A 20,340-nucleotide genomic window follows, 5' to 3' on the forward strand; every position below is an offset into this window, starting at 1 on the left:
CATTACATGGCGATATTAAGGCAACATCTCAAGACATCAGCTAGGTAGCTAAAACGTGTGTGGAAATGGTCTTCCAAATGGACAATGACCTCAAGCATGGTGCCAAAATTGTGAAAAGGTGGCTTGGAAAAAAAGTCAATATCTTGGAGTGGCCATCACAAAGCCGTGATCTGAATCCCATCTAAAAATTTTGCGCAGATCTGAAAAGGTGTGTGCAAGTAAGGTTCTGAGAGGAGGAATGGGCCAGGTTTCCATCAGAGTACTCTCAGAACCTTATGGAAGGTTACCCAAAATGTGTGACGCAAGCCATGCAGTTCAAAGAAAATGCTACTTACTACTAAGGAAATGTCTGTTAACCTTTGACTTCGCTGAAAATACAGAATTTTGTAAGAAATTCTCATTATGTCGACTTAACAAAATTAAATAATTTTGGTGATCTGGGCAAACCTGAAACTGGAGAGGGTTGGTCTGATTTGACTTAAGACAGTGAGAAAAAAAAAATAAGATTTTGCAGTGTATGTAAACTTCTGACTTAAAGTGCCACAGGCACCAAAATATACAATTTGATGTTTTTATCAAAACTACATATATTAATCACTTTGATGATAATATGAGTCGGAAAAGGGGAGCTGGAAGCGTTTTATTAAAGCCCAAAGTTGCAAAAGTACGACTCGACATCCCAGTGGCAGCTATATTGTTTGTGATGCATGTCCAGACATCACACTGATCCCTATCATAGAAAAACACGCTGTGCCGAAGGAAAATGGAAGATGAATGAAAGGAATTTTTGGATTTTTCTGCTTCCCCCGACCCAACCACCTTCGGGTCGGGGAAAGCAGTGGCCCGCGCCACCGCTTACACGCATCAACTTATTGACACATTCTGAAGGAGGACTCCATTACATCGTTGGACGGGGATTTCTAGAATGTTGTATAAGGACGAGGATGGCTGTCGAAGGAGCTTTTTATTAATACTGCTGCTTTCGGACAAGTACACGGACAGCACACTGCCTTCCCCAGAACATCCGCTAGAAATAACATTCGCCTATTCGGAAGAATCATTCAAGTTTGGTGACTATACGTCATTTGGCTAGTTAGCTCGTGTTACACTGTCTTTCTACTTCTAATTTATTGTTTTATGTTGTATTGTATTGTGTGTGATTAAGTTGTCTTAAACACAATACAAGTACTTTATGTTTTGCTGGTTTGACCAAGGGTATTTATTCTGAATTCGCACGTTACATATGCTATAAACTGAGACAAATTATTCCCCCCAACAACTAGAAACTTTACATTTTCAATTGTTTGTTTTGGATGGTTATTCTTTTAATTTTCTCATTTTAGGTAAAATGCATAGCCCATAGCGTTCAAGTATGAAGAATCATCTGGTCATTCATAGACTTCTTTCTTTTGACATTTGTTGTTTTGTCAGTAAGTTTGGTGAATTTGTTGTATAATGGCAAGTCTAATAATCAGTGTGGTTGAAATTTAGATGTTTGAATTTTTGTGGGCTATAAATGAGATAAAGGTAAATAATTTCAGAATCTTTTCCGCCATGAATGTAACTTATTGTTAAACTCTACAATGCAATTGAAGGAATCTTTTGGAGAGGGAATAAATAATAATAAAATAAAGGTCCTGGGCCTGTTTCAGGACTCATGACCCTAAGCTTACTTTCTCAACTCAGTATTGTTTGAACACCACCTGAAAAAACCACAGCATTTCATTTATGCATCTGTCAACATAGATGCTGATGTGAGTGCTGGACCTTATTTCCTAAACTTTGTGGCTTGTCTTGTGCATTTTTTTTCAAGTTGTAGTTTTACTTATTATGGGTTTTCTTTCTTTTAACCAGTGTGTTTTAACCTCAAGGATTTGATGTGCGCTATTAACTATGGTCTTTGGATCCATGTGTAGACCACTTGGGTATTTCCAGGTGTGGTGCCTGTAAAACTCAAATCCCTAGGAGAGATCTTTTTGCACTCCTTTGTCTTGTGACATTCTGCAAACCTAATGGCAGTCATGAGTCAACTAAGCACCTTTACTTTCTCGTATGCCATTGTTACAGACACACGTTTTTTCATTTAGCAGGTGCTAACCAATATTGTGAATAACTGCTCTTGCTTTATGCATCAGTTTTACAAGAAAAAATTTTGCTTGAGGTTGTGTATTTGAAGATTTTAACCTCTTTCCTTTTATGTTCTTCAAGTCTATCAAAAGCTGTATTTAGTGTGGAATTTTTGTTAAGCTTTATTTCACTTTACATACAAATCCAAACATCCTTGATCATCAACTTTTGGACTCATATCAATTATTTCCATTTGTTTTAGAGCAAGAAGGCTCATATACCATACAGAGACAGCAAACTTACACGGATACTCAAGGACTCTCTGGGAGGCAACTGCAGGACTGTCATGATTGCCAACATCAGCCCCTCATCAAAGTCATACGATGACACACAAAACACTCTTAAATATGCTAACAGGGCCAAGGAAATCAAATCTTCGGTTTGTATAAACTATTATGTCATACAATTACCTGTACATATATAGTAGAGGTGTAACGATTCCGTCATTGTATCAATAGTTCGATATAGTTCTGCAACCCAATTGGATCAATCTGTGCTTGGCAAGTTAGCTTTCCTGATGTAACTATATTGAATTAAATACCTTTTAAAGTTAATCAGTCATTTGCTTCGATACGAGGAAATAATCTGCTTGATTTAACCATGCCACGCTTTATCTGTATTTAGTATTTAAAACCACAAATTTTCTGACTAAATATATTTCCAAATATAATATGACATCAGCATGACAATGACCCCAAACACATTGCCTGAGCTATGAAGGAGTAGCTTTGTCAGAAAGATCTCAAGATCCTGGAATGATCTCGCCAGTTTGCAGATCTCAACTCCATGGAAAATCTTTGGAGCAAATTGAATGGGTGCAATGTGAGCTGCGTGGTAGCCAAAAGCAGGGACCTTGGCGTTCCGATCCCCGGCTACAGAAACTGGCTCTGGGGACCATCAGTGTAACCTCTCTGACAGGGAAGGAGCCCGAGCTGGTGTGTGACATTGAGAGGTTCTGTCTGGATATTGTCGGCCTCTCCTCCTCACACCGCTTGGGCTCAGGTACCAGTACCTGGTACCTCTTGAGTGGAGTTGGACTCTGTTCCACTCTAGATTTGCCCACAGTAAGAAGCGCCAAGCAGGTGTGTGTATTCTGATTGTCCCCGGCTTGGCGCCTGTACATTGGGGTTCATCCTGGTGGACAAGTGGATAGCTTCCGTCAGCCTTCGGGTGGGTGTAAGGGTCCAGACTGTGGTTTGTGTGAACCAAACAGCAGTTCAGAGTGCCCACCCTTTTTGGAGTCCTTGGAGAGGGTGCTAGAGACCGCTCCCACTGGGGACTCCATCATTCTGGTCGGAAAGTTCAATGCTCACATGGGCAATGTCAGTAAGACCTGCCAGGCTGTGGTTGGAAGAAAAGCCTCTCCGATCAAAACGCGCCCAATGCTGTGCTCTGTGCTTATCACGGATTGTCCTTAACGAACACCATGTTCAAACATAAGGGTGTCCACACATGCACTTGGCACCAGAACACCCAGATGACTGACTTTGTGGTTGTGTCATTGGACGTGCGACTGCATGTCTTGGACGCTGGAGTGAAGAGAGAGACAGAACTGTCAACTGATCACCAGCTGGTGGTGAGTTGGCTCCGATGGTGGAGGAAGATCCCAGTCCGATGGGGCAGGCCCAAACGTATTGTGAGGGTCGGATGGGAACGGCTGGCAGATTCCCCTGTCAGAAGGAGTTTCCTCTTCCACCTCCGACAGAACTTTGCTCATGTTTCAGGCGAGGTTGCCCAAGTTGTGGCCGTAAGGTGGTCAGTGCCTGTCGTGGCAGCAATCCCAGAACACGTTGGTGGACATCAAGAGTGTGGGATGCCATCAAGCTCAAAAAGAGTTCAATTAGGCCTTTTTGTCCTCGTGGGACTCCCAAGGCGCCTGATGGGCACCGGCTGGCCAGACGGAATGCAGCCTTGGTGGTCACCGATGTAATAACTTCAGTGAGGCAATGGAGAATGACTTCAAAACGGGTTCAAGGAAAGGAGCTGAGAGGCAAAAGCTCTGCAGCTGCTCCAACGTGCCGCCCAGGATGAGAATCAGCATCTCCAAATCTGAGACCATGGTCCTCAGTCAGAAAAAGGGTGGCAGGCCCTCTCCAGGTCGGGGATGAGATCCTGCCCCCAGTGGAGGAGTTCAAGTATATTGGGGTCTTTTTCAATAGTGAGCGAAGCATAGAGTGGAGGATCAACAAGCGGATCTGTGCAGCATCTGCAGTGAGGCAAACTTTGCATCCATCTGTTGTGGTAAAGAGGGAGTTAGATCAAAAGGCGAAGCTATCAATTGACCAGACAATCTACATTACTACCCTTACCTTTGGTCACGAGCGGTGCGTCGTGGCCAAAAGAAAAACATCCTGGATACAACCGGCTGACATGGGTTTCCTCCGCACAGTGTCCGGGCTCTCCATTAGAGATAGGGTAAGAAGCTTGGTCATCCGGTGGGGGGGCTCAGTGTATAGGACTAATGACATGGATTGATGGCACCATGTCCTTTGTTCTGATGAGACCAAGATCAACTTGTTTGGTTCAGATGGTTTCAATCATGCGTGGCAGAAACTAGGTGAGGGGTGCGAAGACAAGTGTGTGTTGCCTACTGTGAAACATGGTGGTGGGAGTGTCATGGTCTGGGTGTGCATGAGTACTGCCAGTATTGGGGAGCTCCAGTTCACAGAGGGGAAACATAAATGCCAACATGTACTGTGACATTCTGAAGCAGAGCCTGATCCCCTCTCTTTGAAAATTGGACTGCATGGCTCTATTCCACCAACTAACACCACCAGATGACTGTCTTGTTAAAGAGGCTGAGAGTAAAGGTGATGGACTGGCCAAGCATGTTCCCAGACCTAAACCATATTGAACATCTCTGGGGTGTCCTCAAACGGAAGGGAGAAGAGTGTAATGTCTTGAATAGCCGCCAGATCCGTTATGTAGGAATGGAAGAAGATTCCATTGCCAACCTGTGAAGTGGTGGTGAACTCCACAGCCAGGAGAGTGAAGTCAGTGGTGAAAAATAATGGGGGCCACACAAAATATGGACATTTTTGACACGTTCGCTTAAGGGTGTACGCACTGTGGTTGGCAGTGGTTTAGATAGTAATGGCTGTATTTTTTATTTTGAGGGAAAAATAAATTTACACGATTCTATTTGCTGCACACTGACTACTTTTCATTGTCAGTCATTTTGTCAATGTTGTCCTATGAAAAAATATGAAATATCTCCAGAAATGTGAGGGCTGTACTCACTTTTGTGACATAGTGGAACAAAGTACTGTGATTAATTTATGTTAATGACCAAATACTTATTTTCCACTATGATTTGCTTTGGGATTGGTACTGTTGTCACAAGGAAAACAGTGAGTAATGCACAACGCTGCCATGATCTGCATGCTTACCATGCAAGACTCCATCCAAACATATCAGAGGGTTCCTGGAGGACTGGTAAGCTGTCGGACCGGGTTTCAGCACATCTGTGATGTTTCCCAGTTAATGTGCCCTGCCAACCCCCTGGATTTTAAATGCATCACACACCCATCCCCACATTTTTTTCAATGGCTCTTAGGAAGCAGTGAGCAGCACTTTTTTACACTAAATATGTCCTGCAGAATGAATGGCAACCATTTGAGTGTGTAGTCCACCTTTCGCCCAAAGTTTGCTGGGATATGCTCCAGCTCTCCCATGATCTTAGTTGAGCATTACCGGCTTGGAAAATAGACATGGACATGTCCCGCTGTCTCATGAATTACAGTTGTGAGGCTAGTAAAACATTTTAGGTCTTGACTTGTGGCAAATCGGCGGACACCTTGTAGCCTTTCAAGTGATTAGTTTAGCTTGCTAGCTGTCAACAAAAGAGCAGAGTGGTAGGACTGGAAATTGTGACCATTTCAACTACTGGATCACATTTCTGTTCCAAAGACCAGATTTTGTTAATTTTTATTTTTTAGCTCTATGTGCAATGTTAGTATAATTAATCCTAAAAGGCCCCTCCTCCACCCATGAAGACGCTTATCTGTAAATCTGACTGATGTTTATCGGTTCTTTTCCAGAATAACTCAGACCCCTGTGGAGATCAGGCATTTTTAATCCCTGTAATGACAAGAGATAGAATGTTGGTCAGAGATATGGCACAAAAAAAGTAAAACTTCCAATTTAGTGCGGATAAAATGTGAGCCTACTAAACCATTGTCTCCAGCTATCTCTGCAAGACTAGCTCTTTTTAATATCAGGTCACTGGGTAACAAATCAAAGTTGATTGGATGATTCCATGTTAGCAACCTATGAACCCATCTCTAATCACCTTTTCATAGCTAAGATTCTTATTTTTAATCAACCCAGCAATTTCTTGAATTTAAATGGACTTTTTGACAAACAGGTTTCTGAACTCCCCACAGTACAGAATCTGCTCTTATCAAAGTGCCACATGATAAAAGGTTGAATACTGACTCAGAAAACGTGTCAATTTTATGTCTTCTTGGATCAGAGTGCGGCTTTTAATGCAGTAGTTCATAATATACTTCTGAACAGGTTAGAAACGTGGGTCGGACTAAATGGAACAGTTCTTAAATGGTTTAGGTCCTACCTGGAGGAAAGGATCTACTTTGTATTGATTGGAAGTGCTCAATCTCAACAAATGGCAATGACCGATGTGGTCCCTCAAGGGTCAGTTCTTGGACCTCTCTTGTTCAGCCTGTATATGCTACCCTTGGGTCAAATTCATCAAATTCTCCAGATGACTACAGCTCAGATGAGGTATTGTGCCACTGTCTAAAGCAGATAAATAACTGGATAAGCCAAAATTTTCTTCAACTAAACCAAAACAAAACTCAAACAATGGTTTTTGGCAATAGAGAAAAAATAATCGTTGTTACTACACACCTAGACTCTTTATCTTTAATAGGTCCAAGTCCGAAACCTTGGTGTTCTGATAGATTCCGACCTGACTTTCAACAGTCATACCAAGTCATTCACAAAAACTGCCTTTTATCATCTGAAGAACATATCTGGAGTGAAGGATTGTATGTGTCAAACAGACCAGGAAAAGCTCATCCACGCTTTTATCTCAAGTAGTCTTGACTACTGTAATGATCTTCTGACTGGACTCCCCAAAAAGAATATTGAACAGCTGCAGCTCATTCAGAATTCTGCAACTTGGTTTCTGACCAGAACAAAGCGGTCAGAGCATATAAATCCAATCCTAAAGTCCTTGCACTGGCATCCAGTCATCTTTAGAATAAATTTTAATCTTCTGCTACTGATTTATAAATCACTAAATGATTATGTCCTGAATACATGAAAGAAATGCTTTTAAGGAATACAAACACAATAGTGTGATGATGATAATAAATAATAATCCCTGAGATCGACTAACTGGGGTCAAATAGTGGAGTGCAGAGTCCAAAGCAAACATGATGAAGCAGCATTTAGCTATTATGCTGGACAAATGGAATAAGTTGCTCAACAGAGGTGAAGTCAGCCCAAAGTGTAAATGTTTTTAAACCCAGGTTGAAAACTCTTCTTTTTATTCCCCCTCATGCTTTTTAGAATATTTCTACTTTTTAATCATATTTCTTGCACTATACACAGTTTTCTTCTTCTTTTCCTTTCGGCTTGTTCCGTTAGGGGTTGCTACAGCATGTCATCTTTTTCCATCTAAGCCTATCTCGTGCATCTTCCTCTCTAACACCCACTATATTCATGTCCTCCCTCACCACACCATCAACCTTTTTTTTTTGGTCTTCCTCTCGCTCTTTTGCCTGGCAGCTCCATCCTCAGCACCCTTCTACCAATATACTCAGTCTCTTTCCTCTGAACATGTGCAAAACATCTAAGTCTGCTCTCTCTAACCTCGTCTCCAAAACATCCAACTTTGGCTGTCCCTCTAATAAGGTCATTTCTAATCCTATCCAACCTGTTCACTCCAAGCAAGAACCTCAGCATCTTCATTTCTGGTTGTTTCTTCAGTGCCACTGTCTCTAATCCGTACATCATTGCCGGGCTCACCAATGTTTTATAAATTTTGCCCATCATCCTAGCGGAGACTCTTCTGTCACATAGAACACCAAACACCTTCCACCAATTGTTCTACCCCACTTGGACCCGTTTCTTCATTTCCTTACCACACTCTCCATTGCTCTGTATTGTTTACCCCAAGTATTTGAAGTCATCTCTCGTCTCTCTCTCCCTGGAGCTTCACTCTTCCTCCTCTGCCCCTCACATTCATGCACATATTCTGTTTTACTTCGGCTAATCTTCATTCCTCTCCTTTCCAGTGCTTGCCTCCATCTTTCTAATTTTTCTTCCGCCTGCTCCCTGCTTGCACTGCAGATCACAATATCTGCGAACAACATAGTCCAAGGGGATTCCAGTCTAACCTCATCTGTCAGCCTATCCATTACTACTTCAGACAGGAAGGGGCTCAAAGCGGATCCCTGATGCAGTCCCACCTCCACCTTAAATTCTTCTGTCACACCTAAGGCACATCTCACCGTTGTTTTGCTGCCTTCATACATGTCCTGTACTATTCTAGCATATTTCTCTGCCACACCAGACCTGCGCATGCAGTACCACAGTTCCTCTCTTGCTTCTCTAGGTCTACAAAGACACAAGGTTGCTCCTTCTGACCTTCTCTGTACTTTTCCTAACCTGCATCTGTGGCACTCGTTTTAGGCATGAAACCATACTGTTGCTTGCAGATACTTACTTCTGTCCTGAGTCTAGCCACCACTACTCTTTCCCATAACTTCATTGTGTGGCTCATCATCTTTATTCCTTTGTAGTTTCCACAGTTCTGAACATCGCCTTTGTTCTTAAAAAAGGGAGCTAATACACTCTTCCTCAATTCTTCTAGCATGTTCTCTCCTGCTAGTATTCTGTTGAATAAGTTTATCAAAAACTCCACTGCCACCTCTCCAAATTGCTTCCATACCTCCACTGGAATGTCATCGGGACCAACTGTCTTTCCATTTTTCATTCTTTTGAGTGTCTTTCTAACTTCCCCCTTACTAATCATTGCCACTTTCTGATCATTCACGCTTGCCTCTTCTACTCTACCTTCTATCCCATTTTCTTCATTCATAAACTTCTCCAAGTACTCTTTGCATCTACTTAGCACAGTACTAGCACCAGTCAACATATTTCCATTGCTATTCTTAATCACCTTTACTTGCTGCACATCCTTCCCATCTCTATCTCTCTGACTGGCCAACCTGTGAAGATCGTTTTCACCTTCTTTCATATCCAACTTGGTTTACATGTCATATGCCTCTTGTTTAGCCTTTGCCACCTCTACCTTTGTCCTACGTTGCATATCAATGTATTCCTTCCGCCTCTCTTCAGTCCTCTCCATGTCCCACTTCTTTGCTAATGTCTTTCCTTGGATGACTTCCTGTATTTTGGGGTTCCACCACCAAGTCTCCTTCTCCCCTTTTCCACCAGACGACACCTCCAAGTATTCTCCTGCCTGCCTCTCTGAGTACCTTGGCACACAGTTTGATTGTACCTTTTTAATACATATATTTTGTAATTTTTGTTTTTAATCCAATTTTTACTGTTTTATTCCTTTGTTTTCAAATAATTGCAATCATGTAAATCAGATTGAGTTAGCTCGTGTATGAAATGCGCTATACAAATGAATTTGCTTTGCTTTGGTTTAAAAGATTTAGCTCATCAAAACCTCAGTGCTTCATTTATAGCCATTATTTATTTATTTGAGAACAGGCATTCTCAGACTTTGGCTCCAACTAAACTTAATGTCCACCTTACAGTGGAGATGTTTTTCCAAAGGCCTCTTCATACTTCTCACACCTAGTAAACATAATTATCTGGGGATAAAAGATCCCCAACAATAAAATCAGAGCTGAAATAATACAAACACAATTCCAATGAAAATGGGATGTTGTTAAAAACAGAATGCAGTGGTTTGGAAAGCATATTCAGCCTACATTTAATTGAATACTCTACAAGGACAAGATATTCAATATTCAAACTAATGAACTTTATTTTCAGCAAATAATTATTAACCTAGAACTTTGTCTGCAGCACATTCAATAAAAGCTGGGACAGGTGGCAAAAAAGTTGATGCATGTTGCTCAAACACCTGTTTGGAACATCCTACAAGTGAACAGGTTAATTGGGAACAGGTGGGTGGCATTATTGGGTATAAAAGGAGCTTTCCTGAATTACTTAGTCATTCACAAGCAAAGATGAGGCTGTTATGAATGCAAAGTACAAACGCCAACATCTGTGGAGGTAGCATTAGTGCCAAAAGGTACATACAATTGTTGGAGAAACATGCTGTCATTCAGCCAATGTGTTTTTCATGGACACCCCTGCTTATTTCAACAAGACAATGCCAAACCACATTCTGCATGTTACAACAGCATGTCTTCGTAGTAAAAGAGTTGCAGGTACTAGACTGACCTGACTGCAGCCTAGACCTGTCTCACATTGAAAATGTGTGGTGCATTATAAATCATAAAATATGACAACAGAGACAAAGTGTTGAACAGCTGAAGCTGTACATCAAACAAGAATGGGAAAGAATTCCACCTATAAAGGGTCAGCCATTAGTATCCTCAGCTCCCCAACATTTATCAAATGTTTGCTTAAGCAAATCGTTACACCCCTAATCTATAGTATGCTTTGTGATACATGGATTGTAAATGTTTTATCAATCTTGTAATGTTGTTGTTTTTTTGTTTGTCTAATCAGCTGAAGAGTAATGTTATTAGCCTGGCCAGTCACATTGGCCAATATGCAGTCATTTTTGAAAAGCAAAGGCAAGAGGTAAACACTATGAAGATGCCTTTTGTTTTCCATTAAACAATATTTTCAGTATTTATGACTATAAATCATTCTATCTCTTTCAAGATTCTACAGTTGAGGGAGAAAATACAAGAATATGAGGACAAAAAAGTAATGACTGTTTCCTCAAACACAATATCGCCCCAGAAAAAAGCAGACATCACCAGGTAAGCATGTTTGAGCTGTTCTGCACTCTTTTTATCAGATATTGGGCTACGGTGCCTTGAAAAAGTATTTGCCCCATTCTGATTTCTGTTGTTTTTTTTTTTGTTTGTTTGTTTACTTTCTTGTACATCACACACACAGGTTTGAAATTATCACACAAAATTTAATGTCACTTAGAAAACCCAAGGAAATACAAAATGCAGTTTTCACATGACAACTCAATATTTTCAGGCACAAAAAAAACAAGCCTTTCTGGCCCTCTGCGAAAAAGTAATTGACCCCCTTGTCAAATCATAAAGTCACAGTGACTAACCACAAATTTGGGAAAGGTAAGTTCAATTTCACAAGACGCACCCAAACCTGGTTACCACCATAGTTGTTGAATCAAGAAAACACTTCAATTGAATTTGTCAGACAATGTGAAGTACAAGAGCTCAAGAACCAAACACACCATGCCACAATCGAAAGAAATTCAAGAAGAATTGAGAAAAAAGTGATTGACATCTATCAGTCTGGAAAAGGTTACAAAGCTATTTACAAAGCTTTGGGGCTTCAGTGAACCACTGTCAACCATTATCCATGAATGGAGGAAAATGTGAACAGTGGCAAACCATCCCAGGAGAGGACAACCATGATTCTACCATAAGAGAGACACTGGCCAAAAATAGCAACCATTGGAGAGTTCCCGGGTGAAAACCCCTGGTATCATCAAAGAATACAAAAGCTCATCTCACATTTGACAAACAACATCTTGATGATTCTCAGGACTTTTGGAGAAACATTCTGTAGGCTGACGAGTCAAAAATTGAACTTTTTGGAAGATGTGCCGCCTGTTAAATCAGGTGTAATATGGCACAGCATTTGATGAAAAAGAACATTATTCCAACAGTGAACTGTGGTGGTGCCAGTGTGATGGTCTGGGGCTGCTTTGCTTCCTCAGGACCAGCACAACTTGCTGTGATTGAACAATGAATTGACCCCTCCGTAGAGAGAACTTAACCACGCCTCCTGAAGTGACGTCACACCACTTGCGCTAACGTCAGACAAACAATTAGCAAAAATGCCGGCTCAGCAAGAAAAGAATAGAGCGAAACTGTCCGATTTACCGGCTGATTTCTCACTCGCATTCTTAGCTAACAGTGAAATATCGTTGAAAAGCAGACAGCAGGGCTTCAAGTATCAATGGTATTTACATGCATATCGACGGAGAAACCATTGATATTAGCGCGAGATCTTTCCGGAGTCAGAGGAAGACCGAGAAGCCACATAATATAATATATTATAACCCAAAGACGAATTCACCATTGACAGTTTCCTATTTTCGTGTTACATATCACACTTGTGTGCAGAATCTATATGTGTATCTGTATAGCCGTTTGTGAACCGCCGTGTGAAGGAAAAGAAGATGAGGGTTGATTTAGGAGTTGTTTCTCTCGTTTTCTTTGTGTAACGTCACGCGCTCCCCTCAATAATTATTCTTGAAATAGTGCCGAACCTACGTAAGTCCCGACCGAGTACGACAATCACTACTTTAGTGTCCTCAAACATCCTTCCTTCAATCTTGGTGTCTCGGTGCACGTTGAAGGCTTTTAGGACTCGCTAGTCCGGTTTAGCTTAGCTCGGGAGCCGCGGAACAGAGACACGTTTGTGCAGTCAGATCATCGCAAAATATCGCTCAACACAGATCAAGTGTGTCAATCATTCACACGTAGCTATGTTATCCAAGCGAAGAACTGCTAATTCATTTATATGAGACATGTATTGAAAATCAAATATAGGGCTTAACTTCGTGCAAACATATCTGTTCCGGTTGATTTTAGATGGATTCAGTTGATCATACGATCTTCCACAAAGTTTGATCCATCAAAGACATTTTTCTTACTCGGTCTTCTGTTCCGGTTGATTTGAGATGGATTCAGTTGATCATGCGATCTTCCACAAAGTTTGATCCATCGAAGACATTTTTCGTACTCGCTCTTCTGTTCCGGTTGATTTGAGATGGATTCAGTTGATCATGCCGTCTTCCACAAAGTTTGATCCATTGAAGACATTTTTCGTACTGGGTCTTCGGTTTTGGAAAGGGTACGAATTGAACTCCACCAACTAACCTTTCAGGATACCTGTCGTCACTATTACAAAGTCCGTGACTACACCTCTTAACCATATTTATTGTTAAAGAACCCAAATACGCAATAAAACGCTAACAAAAGTTATACTGGACCATGCAACGTTGTCTGAGGGAACTGCGAATGCAAAAAAAAAAAAGGGGGAGTGGTTTATGCAGATCTCTGGCCTCTGATTGGTCAGCGACGCGGATGACGCAATTTCTACGGAGGGGTCAATTCTCCTTTGTACCAGAAAATCCTGAAGAGGAACGTCCGGGCATCAGTTTGTGCCATCAAACTCAAGCACTCTTGGATCGTTCAGTAGGACAACGATCTGAAATACACCTACAAGTCCATCTATGAATGGCTCAAAAAAATAAACAAATAAGGTTTTGGAGTGGTCAAGTCAAAGTCAGGATGTAAATCCATTTGTGACCCTGTAGTGCAGGGGTCGGGGACCTCTAACTCGCGAGCCATACCTGGCTCTTTTAATGGTTGCATATGGCTCGCAGAGCCCTCATAACGACATACTGCACATGTTATATTTGTCGTGCAGGCAACGCAAATGACGCAGAGACAATTTGTCATAGTGGGGTTTCCGTAGTTTGCTGTGGGAATCGATGTGCGCCGGCGCAGAAGTTTCGAACGCTAATCGCGTCAGAACAATTATGGTAACTTTTGACAAAAGTTGCTCAAAGAAAAAATATGAGTACCAAAGTTTTCAACAAAAATGGACAGCCTTTGTGAAGAGAGAGGCTTCTCCTGTGTGTCTAAATTCTCATATGGGGAGTATGCCAAAGCATTCGTAAACATTTTGACAACTTCAGATAAAGACAAGATCATCAAACGAATAAAAGACATGCCTTTGTCAGCAAAAAGTGTTCACCATCGTACCATCATGATGACAAATCAAATTGAATTATGTTCATGATTAACGGATGGAAGTCACATCTGCATGAAGCTTAATCTGATAACGTATGAAACAGACTCAAAGGCATCAGCAAAACCATGGGGCACCAAAAGTTATATTACAGTAATCCCTTTCTACTGTGCTGATCACCTATCGCAGATTCAGTGCATTGCAGATTTCTGAGGAAAAAAAAAAAAAAAAAAGCCAGATTGCTATCTACTACAGTACTGCACTGTATATTACAGGGGAAGGCAATGCGCCATCCCCGGCAAAAAATCATAATAATAAAAAATTAAAAAAAAAAAAAGCATCAATTAGTACAGTACTGTAGCGGGAAGCCGCATCAATAGGGTATAATGCGCCATCCCCAGCAAGACGATAAGGCCCTATGAAGCAAAAAAAAGGGGGGAAAAAAACACCAGCATACATTAGTACAGAACTGTAGCGGGAAGCCGCATTGATACGGTATAATGCGGCATCCCCAGCAAGACGATAAGGACCTATGACGCAAAAAAAGATTAAAACGAAGCGCCAGCATACATTAGTACAGTACTGTTGCATCCATGGTGTGATGACATGCTGTACATTACTGTACATACAGTGCCGGGATCATCTCTGGGTGATGTCATCCCCATTGCAACATGGATCAATCAGATTATGTGTGGATTTAGTGTCTCGTTACCTGTTTTGCTGCGTATCATTAAATGCAAACCTGCAACTCTTACTCACTTTCCTCTTCATTGTTCGAGATTCCGACACAGTTCGATAGTTCTTCAGTACGATACTAGTTCACAATGCCACCAAAGCATTTTCCTGACGAGTAAGCTTCCTCTGATGCACCAAACCAGAAGAGGAAGATCACGAAACTGCTGGATATGCTCAAAGACGACAGGTGTTGGGCTTCCGTGGCGCGCCGTTATGTCATGAATAAATCCACGGTTCGTTACATAAAAAAGGACGAGGTAAACATCTGTAAAACCGCGTCGATGACCTTCAGCAAGGAAACGAAATGTGTAGTGACGCCACGGAATAAGAGGGTTTTACTTCATTAAGTCATTTTGACGCGGATCTTTTGTTACATTCTGAGAGAAGGGGACTCTATTAAGTCGTAGGACATGGATTTTTGGAATGTTCAAGAAATGCCTATTTAAGGGGAAGGATGGCTGTTGACAGAGCTTCCTACTGCCACTGCTGTATTTAGACAAGTACACGGACGCCATGCTGCCTTCTTCATTTCTTCTTTTGGACATTTCCAGAACATTCGCCTATTTGGAAGATTCGTTCAACTTTGGTGACTATACGTCGTTTGGATAGTTAGCTCCTGTTACACCAAGGATATCAAACACATGGTCTACGGGCCGGAACCGGCCCGCAAGCAGGTCCAATCAGGCCCGCAGAATAATTTAAAAGTGAAAAATGCATAAAAGACACGGAATAAATATTTTTAATACGATGCAATTCATGGATTATCCGCTGTTCACTCTTTTGATCAGAGTAGAAGACAACATTGTTTTGATCTGAGAAGAAGACAACAGCAGTCTTAGTCTGTCACTGAGACAGACCCAACGCAGCAGACGGTATCAATGCGCCATCTTCTGCTTGTTTCGACTTTTTTACCCTGGTCTCTCCCTCTCTCCTACACCTTCATTGGCCTAAATGTCATTATCCAAACAGAGAAAAGTAGATATGCAGTGTAGAATTTTCAATGTAAAATGGACTAAATCCTATTCATTTATAGACATGCTCGGAAAAACTTTGTGCTTGGTGGGTTTGCAACAGGTTTCGATATTGAAGGAATACAATATTCGATGCCACTACAAGACTTTTCACAGCAAAAAATATAAGGGCTTGCACAAACAACTGCGAAGAGATAAGATCAACAAATTGCAGGCAGGCCTGAAGAAACAGCAGTCAACTTTCATCCAGAGCCGACAAGTCAGTGAAGCTGTGGTAAAAGCCAGCTACCTAATTGCTAGCGAAATAGCATTAGCATGAAAGCCGTATTCCGACTGTGACTTTGATGCATGATGAAAGCGGCTGAACTTGTATGCCCTGAGAAACAACAAGCTTGGGTATATTGCAATATTAGCCCGACGAGGAATACGAGAGCGGATTTCAGACCTATCAGCAGATTTAGACAGCCAATTGAAAGAGAGAATCAAGTCATTTATTGCATTTTCCGTTGCAATTGACGAGAGCACTGACATTACAGATGTGGCACAACTGGCCTTATTTATTCGTGGATTTAACGAGACATTGACTGTTACTAAAGAGTTTCTTGAGTTGGTGCAAATGATGGACATCACAACAGCCGAAGATATTTTCGGCTCCGTCGTTGCTGCACTGAACAGAGTTGGAGTGGAATGGTCCCGTGCTATCAGCCTGGCTACAGACTGTGCACTGTCCATGGTAGGAAAGAAAGCCAGTGTCGCGACAAAGTTCAGAGGAAAAGTACAAACCCTTAATGGAGGAGATTGTTTATGGACATTTCACTGTTTTTTTGCACCAGGAGGCATTGTGTTGCAAGTCCTTGAAAATGGACCACCTCATGGAGGTGGTTGTTCGCACTGTAAATATCATCATCCAGAGGGCCAAACCATCATCAGTTTGACAAACTTATCAGTAACAGCAACTTACCCACAGCCTGCAATACCACACTGAAGTGAGATGGTTAAACAGAGGCGCTGTGCTGAGGCATTTCTTTGATCTACGAGAGGAAATCAGACAGTTCATGAAGAAAAAAGGAAAAGCGATGTTGGAATTACAATCTCAGGAATGGCTACGGGACCTTTCATTTTTGGTGGATATTACTGAATACTTAAACAATCTCAACAAAATGTTGCAAGGCCGCAAAAAAAGTTGACACGCAGTTTTCTGACAACATACATGCATTTAAGATGAAGCTGACTTTGTGGGAGACGCAACTGGCAAGTGGGGACCCAGCTCATTTCCCCTGTATGAGAGATGCGTGTTACCAGACCTGATACAGACGTGAGACGGTACAAAGACAAGATTGCAGGATTACTGTGGGAGTTTGAAAAACGTTTTCATGTATTTGGTAAACTTGAGAGAGAATTTTCAGATTTTCGCTCACGTTTCACAGTTAAAGCTTCTGATCTGCCAATCGAAATCCAGCGAAAATAATTGATTTGCAATGTGATGCAGATTTGAAGGGCAAATTTGCCTACTTAGGTTTGGACAAATTTTTATCAGTGTCTGCTACCAGGGTCCCCCAAAGTAACAACCCTAGCTGCTAAAATTTTGTGCATGTTTGGGACAGCCTACCTTTGTGAACAAATTTTCTCAGTAATGAATATCAATAAAACAGAAATGTGTTCAAGCCTCACAAACAAGCACTTAAATGACATTCTGAAAGTGACAGCTCGTAAGTACATGGCATTTGGTATTGATGCACTTGTACAAGCCAAAAAATGGCAAGTGTCAGGAACAAAAACAAGTTCAGACTAGACTAATGCCTTTAAAATACTGCCTTAGATACTTTTGGATTGAAATAATACAGCTATGTGAAGATGAATCCATACTGTGGTGATTAAAAAAATGTTTAATTTGTATTTGTATTTAATGTTAGTCAGCAAAAAAAATATGGTGTTCTTCTGTTCATGGAATCATAAATCTTCAGTATGTATTGTATGTGTATGTGTTTCATATATGAAGTTTACACATTTACATGACATGAATACTTTCTTATTTACACATTTAATAGCACTCTCCTTAGTTTGTAAGGTGTAGGCAGGGATTAAATTTAGATTTTATATGCACATGTAAATGGTTTGAAAATTCCTTTCTTTTTTAAAGCCCATTTAATCTTAAAGTGCATTACTATATCTTTCAATTCAAATTGTTAAAGTTTTGTGCCTTTGTACAGTCAGTGGTATCAGTTGCAATGCAAATATGTGAATGATAAAAGTAAATTGCAGTCACTCACATTTGACGAGCGCGACAGCACTCGTAAATCTGCACAGTGGAGCATGAAAAGTCACGCGCGTAAAATTTAAGAGTATAAATACATAGACATTCTCAGTGCACATGAAAATCAATCCAGCGCAGTGAACCACAACCTGACACTTTTTTTTTTTTTTAAACGGAAGCACATGGTCTCCTGCTGTTTATCTGACTCCGCCCCAATTCGGCTCATAAAGGAGTACACTCATAATTACAAACACCATCCACCCACACAGTCTGGGCTACGTAGAGCATGCTGCTTGTGTTTACTCTCTAATAATGCTAAAAGTAAAAAACAAACAAAAAAAAAAAGAAGTGCTGTTACTTTAATGAATGTCGGGGTATGTGAGTAATAGAAGAAAAAGTGGTGAAACTGGACGAGACTTTCTCTTTTTGGAGTAAAAAAAGGCCCGGTCTGAAGCTAAAGTACAGGATGAAATGGTGTCTAATGTTAAAATCCCACCTTGGTACAGCCTGATCAAGGATGAAAACACAGAAAATACAGTGCACAAAAAGCAAATTCTGTATTTTCAATATCGGAAGCAACATAACATTAACCTTAAAACTGTTTGGGAGCATCATTTAGCTTTCTTCATGCATTGCTAAAGATATTTTGCAAGCAATAATTCAGTTTTACACCAAGAAAAACAGACAGGGATATCATTGTGGGTTAAAATAAAAATGAAACAAAGTTGCAAGCTACCTTTCAAATTTATAGATCATAGTTGGCTTGGTTTAGTTAGTCACTCACATTTGACGAGCGCGACTGCGCTCACGCGCCTTCACGCTCTCAAATCTGCACAGTCGAGCACGAAAAATCACGCGTGTAAAATTTGTTACGAGTGGAAAAAATAGATCTTGAAAGACGTCGCCTATTTTGTGTAGTCTTGACATTAATTTACGTGTTTATTTCAAAAGCGTTAACTAAACAAGCCTGCTCCTAAACAATCAGTCTTCACCCGGAAATAAAAGTTAACCGTACTGAATATGTCCGGAAGTGATGCCAGAAACGCATGTTCAGACCTTCTCCATGTACTGCAAGCGCATTTACGTTGAAAGTCATCAACATAATGAGCCATGTCAAAGAAAAAAAAAAATTTAAGTTTTTTGTGTCACCAGCACTTTAAACAGGCAGTTCATGCGAGAAAATCCTCCAATATGGCGGAGTTGAAACAATTCTTCAAAGGGAAGTGGGACAAAAATCCTCCTGAACGATGTGAACGATTGATCATCAATTATCATAAACGCTTGATTTCAGTTATTGTTATCAACCACAACCAATTATTAGGTAAATTAATTTTTCACAGAGGGTCAGAAAGGTTTGAATTTTTACTTTTTTTTGTTTTTGTACCTAAACCAGAGGTTGTGAGTTCGTATCGTATTAATGATTTGAATTGTCGTTTTAAAACTGCATTTTGTTTTTCCTTGTTGTCTCTGAGTGATATTAAAATTGGTTTGATTTGCAACCTTTGTGTGATAGGTATGCAAAAAAAAAAATCATGATGACATACTTTTTCACCGAACTGCATATTTGATCAAGTATATTAAAGATTTGGATTGCCGAATTTCAGAATAGGCCTACTGATGCATTTGTAACTGGGGTTTTATCTTTTTCCCAGAAGCATCTCCTTCCATGGGGGGCCATAATGCATGAACAGCCAGGCTTGTTGCGGTTTTCACTTCATAGACGTGGAAAACGTTTTCGCCATCTTGCTCTTACTCCTCTTTTTGCATGTGGATCATCCTTTACTTGTTACGTCTCCGGACCACAGCTATATATGACCGGCTATTGAGTTCCGTTGCGAGTTTCGTGAAGTCGCAGCAGCATGTAGGAGAACTTCTCCACGTCATAACTGATGGTGCAGTTGAAGCACAGTTACAACGCTGTTTGTTATAGATGTTATTCTTCCGTTTATAGGTGGAATTCCATCTTTTTAAATTGCATGGATAAAATAAAAAAAAAAAAATATTCCAGACCAATGCAACTTAACACTTGTCACACATTCTCAGCGCACATGAAAACCGATCTAGCAGTGAACCACAGCCTGGCTTTTTTTTTTTTTTTTTTTTTTTTTTTAATTTATTTATATATTATTATTATTTTTTTTTTTTTTTTTAAACACAGTCACAGGCATCTCCAGCTAGTTTACCTGATTCCACCCCCCTCAGGCTCTTAAAGGGTTACACTCATTACAAACACCACCTGTACTTGAGTTCAGAACACAATCTGGGCAACTTAGAGCAAAGAGAGTTAGACATGCTGCCTTTATTTAC

General features: G+C 40.7%; 1 protein-coding gene across 1 annotated transcript in view; it reads left to right on the forward strand.

Moving 5' to 3' along the window:
* Positions 1-20,340, forward strand: part of kif18a (kinesin family member 18A) — an 88,590-nt gene that overhangs the window by 27,858 nt on the left and 40,392 nt on the right. Inside the window, exons 7-9 of the mRNA XM_061815511.1 lie at positions 2,330-2,506; positions 10,831-10,905; positions 10,990-11,090. Of these exons, the coding sequence (XP_061671495.1) occupies positions 2,330-2,506; positions 10,831-10,905; positions 10,990-11,090 (353 nt within the window). The remainder of the gene's footprint in view (positions 1-2,329; positions 2,507-10,830; positions 10,906-10,989; positions 11,091-20,340) is intronic.

Source organism: Syngnathoides biaculeatus, chromosome 3 (assembly GCF_019802595.1).
Source record: "Syngnathoides biaculeatus isolate LvHL_M chromosome 3, ASM1980259v1, whole genome shotgun sequence".
In the NCBI taxonomy this organism is placed as follows: Eukaryota; Metazoa; Chordata; class Actinopteri; order Syngnathiformes; family Syngnathidae; genus Syngnathoides; species Syngnathoides biaculeatus.